This window comes from Narcine bancroftii, chromosome 14, assembly GCF_036971445.1.
Source record: "Narcine bancroftii isolate sNarBan1 chromosome 14, sNarBan1.hap1, whole genome shotgun sequence".
Taxonomy (NCBI): domain Eukaryota; kingdom Metazoa; phylum Chordata; class Chondrichthyes; order Torpediniformes; family Narcinidae; genus Narcine; species Narcine bancroftii.
The window spans coordinates 22,978,221-22,984,220 of NC_091482.1; the positions used below are offsets into that span (position 1 = coordinate 22,978,221).

A 6,000-nucleotide genomic window follows, 5' to 3' on the forward strand; every position below is an offset into this window, starting at 1 on the left:
ATCGGAACGGGAATGACTCCTTATTCTCGTTCCGATCTTTTCACACAGTCTGTGTTCCGGGAAATTGGGAATAATTTCCTGATGGCAGTGGCTGTGTAAAATAAAATTGAGAGGGATTTGGAGGTGTTAAAAGGATTACTTGCACGTCAGCTCACCAGAACAGGTACCTGGAACCCCTCATTCAGAATTATTTTCTCTCTTAACCAGTTGACGAGTTTAAGAGCTCATGTCGGAAAGTCTTTACTGGTGGGGTGCAACAGGGAAAGGTCATAGGAAGGTGAAAGGTCATGGGGCATCCAGAAAAGTCAGAGATCAGGTTGGGGAAAGCATTGCCCTTCAGAAACTTGGCCCACTATCTTGGAGTAAGATTTAAGGCATGCAAGTTGATTAAAAACAATTAAAATGGGAGTTGATTGAGAGAAAGGAGGACTTTTTAACCTTTTTTTACCTCTCTGTGCATTTAGGGTGTTTAAACACCTGCCCTCTTGTCAGTTCTGTAAAGGAATAATGTTGATTTGTAAAAAAAAAACACCTCAGATGTTTATGAAGGGAACCTGTGTTCAGATTGGGGAAAGGAAATATCAGGAAAATAATCGTTTAAAAATAAAATTGAAGGGTGAGAAAGATGAGTCTGGGAGCGAATTATTGGATCCAAAAAGGCACAATGTAACAGAGTCATTAAGTTAGCCACCCTGCACGGTAAGCTGTGAGCATTTGAATATATGTCCACTACAGTACAGTACAACTCCAATTATCCAAAATGGTCGGGACCGGGCCTATTTCGGATAAGTGATTTTTTTTGGAGAACTGGTCATTTTAAAAAAAACAGTCCAGTAGCAACAGTGTTTATACAACAACAAACAACAAGGGAAGACTTTTAAAGCTTTAAAATAGTGTTTAATTCTCACCAAAAAAAAAAATTGCTGGCCACCGCCGATCACCAATACCTCCCCACTGAGGCCCCGCAGCCCGACATCCCCGGTCAATGGGAAAAAAAATTTGATAAATTAGGATTTCTGTTTCGTTTTGGATATCTTCATCTATCAGAAATTTAAAACATTTTTCCGGATAATCGGATGTTGTACTGTACTTGTAATCAAGCAAACTGGCACCGGTGAGTGACCCTGGAAAGGAAGGGCTTCGAGTGTTTGTGCGAACACTTACTGCTCACTCAAACTCATCTGGTTTAATGAATGTGACTTTTACCTTGAACTGGAGCTATTCCCAATGTGGCGCCTTTGCCAAAATACTTCAAGACGTAAGGGAATAAAATGAAAACAAGTGAAGAGTTCAGTCTTTCTGTTCAGTCAGATTCTGGCAGACAAGGATCACATTTTAGAATTGTTTTTGGCATTCAAAGAGGATCTAATCCAATGGTGATAAACTTGAATTATTAGCAAACAGCAGGAGGTCAGACGATTATATAAAACTTGATCATATTTTCTAATAAATGTTTCATCTAAAAGTAAAATGTTAACATTTTAAATTACTCACTAATGAGGTAATAAGAATTGCAATTACTGTTGTGCTTTGACTGACAAGCGTGTAACTGAGCTGTCGCTCTTTATTTGCAGTTGACAGATCCATTCAGACCAATGCTGAGGGTAAGAATTTTTCCTCTGGAATTATAATCCATCTGTTTGTTCCCTCTGGGAATGAAAGATAAGTGAATGATTGAGAAATTATTGCTGTAAATTAGATCACCAAGCCCCTGTTAATTCAGCGCGCTATGATTGAAAACAGAGGGAAATATGACAATGACCATTTTCAGGTCACTTTGTGACAGAGTTGAAATTGAACCGGCCGCTTCCCCTGCTGAGCCTCGCACGATTTCCGCGAGAAGTGCACATCAGCTTGAATCATACCCTGAAAAGGAAAATTGGGTCAGTTGGGAAAGGCCATGCTCACAAGCACTCGCAGGAGATCCGTTATGCACTTCATTATGATTTTCCAGTTTTCTCAAAAAGAAAACGTTCATGAGATTTCTCAAGCGTTTTCGCAACACAAGTGGGTGCTATTGACTGCGTTTGGAAAGTGGTGGACGTGTGGTTGTAGGATTTGAATCCAGGGTAAGAATTTTTGAGTGAAATGCGGGAGGTGTGTGGAGTAGGAACGTGACTGGAAGTGGGCCGCTTAGGACATCGGTGGTTTGATGTAGCTCGATAAGCTCTTCCTTTTTAAAAGATCCAAGGGCTTACAGATGCAGTTATTTTTTTTTAAATCTGGAGGTTTGATGTACAGAGGGAAGACTGCATTGGGCAACCAATGTAAGCAGCTATTAGAATGGGTTTATGGAGGAGAAACAAAGTGGACCTCTCTATTGGAATTCTGAACCAAAATATCCATTGTTGATACCTGAGGTTGATGTGAACTTTAAAGATGAAAATGTTATTTTTCCTTTGCTTTCTTCCACAGAAGCCTGGGAAGTGGTGTGCCATGCATGTTCACATAGCATGGCAGATATACCATCACCAGCAGAAGGTCAAGGTTAGTGTTTCTCCAGGCCCACATGTTGTAAGTGCCTTGTACTCACCCTTCATGCTGTTGGTGAGGGAGTTACAGGAGCTGAACTGACTGGAGCCCCTTTCACACTTGCATCCCAGTAAATCAGCCATTCAGCATCCCGGACTAGGAATGGGGGTTTGGTCTTTCACGCTAGACCACTCCTAACCAGGACACGGAACGCTTTCACACATGCAAGGGTCTGTCCTTGGCGTTTGGTCTGATCTACCTTTAATAGGAAGTGCTTGCTATGTTGCTGCCCACTTCATACTTGCCTGATTTCAACGGTGGTGTCTCTAGATGGGGTTTGTACTATGGACCAAGGCCGGCAATCCCCAGTGTGAGAGGAAGTCCTCTGACGCCAGCGTTGAGCAGATTTTGCTTTCACACTTGCCACTTTAAAGGCCAAATGGCGTTCAATTCCTGGGATCACTGGCAAGTGTGAAAGGGGCTTTACATTTGTTTCCAAGCTGTTTCCCAATGGTGTGTTGGGACTTGGCTGAAATTCACTGGAAGGCAATAATTTATGGACCATTATGGGAAGGCTCCAAATATATCATGAGATACTTTGTTCCTTCTCCCTGCCCCAGTCGATCAAACGTTTGATCATTTCCAATTCCTTCTGCTGAACTTCTCAGGAACCCCAGTTGAGGCCAAAGGATGGGACATTTTGCTTCTAGTTCTCAAGGGGAACTGTGTGTCCATGCCGTTGTGGCCATTAATTGAGAGAGGAAACTCACCTTGAAACTAAACTGAGATTCTCGGATCATTAACATGGAAAATTATGCATACGTTGGAGTAAGACGACCTGTACCAAGGTTCTGGTGCATTGATGGTTTGTGTAAATGGGGTTTATGTTATACTTACTGTGCTTGGGAGTGCGTAAGAAATGTCTAAAGTGGGTGCAGTTTGACCTTGGTCTAACCCTGTACACAAGAGCACTGGAGAAACTCAACAGGTCTTTGAAAGCAAAAGAAGGGCTCAGACCCGAAACGTCGCCTGCCTGTAGGTTAATGCTATGCAGTATCACTTCCTCGCAGTATGGGATCATAGCGGTCATTCTTCTTCGTCAGGTATTGAAGGTGCCTTGAGAGTGGCCCAAGCTGATTATCTCTGAGACAAGAGTTCACACACCATTTGAACTCTGGCGTATAAAGCTTGTAACAGCACTGATCTACCACTTTATTTGCTTACAAGCAAATAAAGAATGCGCTCACCGTTTCTTTCAACACACCATGAAGTCGACTTCCTTTTACATTGCATTCTTCATCTCCCCAAACACCACCTGGCTAAACTCCTCCAACCTTCCCACTGACTACACGGGTGATCCCGACCCTCTCACCCTCCTCCTCCTGCATCCGAGATTCATCACCCGTATTCTGACGCTTAACACACCCGCACATGCGTGCTGTTACCCCTGCTTGCGTTATCAGTAGCGGCCAGCGCTGCTCCGGACAAAGGTTAAGTACAAGCTTCCATCAGCATTGCGAACCATGTGACGTATAATCATAAAAACATTTTTCTTGCATTAGGGGAAGGAAGTTGTTAACCTTGGTCCGGTCTGTGATTCCACACCCACATCCATTCCTCCTTCAGCCGTCCACTGGAAGAGTAAAAACCTCTTCTGATAGCACCAAATGTAAAATGTTTAAATGTTTAAAAAAAATGTATCAAATGAACACAAATTGGAATAAAAATGCTTAAAAATTGGACGATTGAAGTCATTTTGAATTCAGATTAGACGGAACACATGAGATTGTGTGCTGTTTGTTTGTGTTCTTTCAAAATTTCTGTGGGAAAATTTGGTCACACTGCCTGTCATTCTTTGGAGTGGTGCCGATGGGGATGGAGTTGGGGGGGTGGGGTTGGGTAGGGGGGGGCAAGGTTTTTAAAAGGAAAATGGAACAAGGCGAAAGGTATCAAGCATTCTTGTTCTTTCCTCTCACAGCAACAGATACAGTCAGATCCACACAAACTCGACTTTGGACTGAAACCGGAGTTCCTGAGCAGACCACCGGGTCCCAACATGTTTGGAGCTATCCACCATCCCCATGAGCTAGCGCGTCCTGCAACCCTCTTCTCCACTGCCGGTAAGGAATAGCTGTTAATTGTGTGATTGTCATCACAGGGGTCACAAACTGCACAGTCTGTGTCAGCCACGAACAGCTCCCTTTAACGCCAAAGCTCCTGTTATTCATGCAGTCACCAGCAGATGGCACCACGGGCATTCCCTTGAATCCCCATCTCTGTTCAGAGAACAGTTCTTTCAAGTAAAGATGCTATACATTTGGTGTATGTTTTAAAATACATTGTTAGATCTAAAACAAAATTTAAACAAAATATTAACTTTTAGCAATTCATACATCGAAAAACCTTCTGTTTATAGAACATGTTAAATAACATCACAGTCAAATATTTTTAAGGTGAGATCACAGCTGTATCCAAATTGCACATAGAAAACTCCCAAAAAGAATGCACTGAGGGATAACTTTGGAGTAACTTCCCATGATGTGTCACCCTTGCATTAGGGTTTTCATTTCCAAGTCACCACGTCCAGTATTCACGCACTCCTTACGTGACTGCGCATCTCGTGGTTCCCTGGACAGCCAGCTTGAAAGTACACGAAATTACAGCAGAAGACAGGCTCTTCGGCCCACAGTGCTGTGCTGACCCCACGACCTACAACGACTGCCTGGAATTCTCCTCCTGTATAATCGTCCATTTTTACTCAGATCCACGTATCGATCTAGTTATCTCTAATTGGATTATCGTGGAGTTGATGGTAACAGGGAACCAGGGTTGAAGACACAATCAGATCAGCTATGAAATGCTGTAGCCAATATTTGCATTCCTATTTCTGATTATTACTGCAATTAAACTCCCAGCTGAGTACTTTATAATATAGATTATAGTCTGAGGTAACTTTATTTTTTAAAATATATTTTTAATTTAAAATTTAAAAAATTTTAAAATTTAATTTAGACATACAGCATGGTAACAGGCCATTTTGGCTCACATGTCCATGCTGCCAAATTTACACTTCATTATCCTACACCACCCGGTACATTTTAAATGGTGGGAGGAAACCAGAGCCCCCGGAGGAAAACCCCACGCAAACACGGGGAGAACGTACAAGCTCCTTGCAGATGGTGCGGGATTCGAACCTCGGTCTAGATCACTGGCGCTGTGAAGGAGTTGCACTAACCAGTACGCCAACCATGCCGCCCTGTAACGCAACTATAACTAATGCAATACACTGTCTCCGTATCTCCCTAATGTCTTCAAGAGGCAACAAAGTGGTTCTATGAGGCCCAGTGCAGAGTGGTGCGGGATGAAGGCTGTTTCCCTGCTATTTCTGAAGAATGCTAACCGTGCCATCTATTTGTAGGCACCACGCATCCGACTGGAAACCCCTTTGGACCTTCTCCTCATCACAACAGCTTCCTGAGCCCGGCGGCTCATTTAGGTAATCATGGCGTGGTCTGTCCGCGGGGAAAC

At 43.1% G+C, this 6,000-nt stretch overlaps 1 protein-coding gene across 9 annotated transcripts in view; it reads left to right on the plus strand.

Moving 5' to 3' along the window:
* Nucleotides 1-6,000, plus strand: part of auts2a (activator of transcription and developmental regulator AUTS2 a) — a 1,173,696-nt gene that overhangs the window by 1,134,240 nt on the left and 33,456 nt on the right. For all 9 annotated transcript variants that reach the window (XM_069911140.1, XM_069911145.1, XM_069911143.1 and 6 more), the window contains 4 exons: nucleotides 1,575-1,604; nucleotides 2,416-2,487; nucleotides 4,451-4,592; nucleotides 5,891-5,968. In XM_069911140.1, the coding sequence (XP_069767241.1) occupies nucleotides 1,575-1,604; nucleotides 2,416-2,487; nucleotides 4,451-4,592; nucleotides 5,891-5,968 (322 nt within the window). The remainder of the gene's footprint in view (nucleotides 1-1,574; nucleotides 1,605-2,415; nucleotides 2,488-4,450; nucleotides 4,593-5,890; nucleotides 5,969-6,000) is intronic.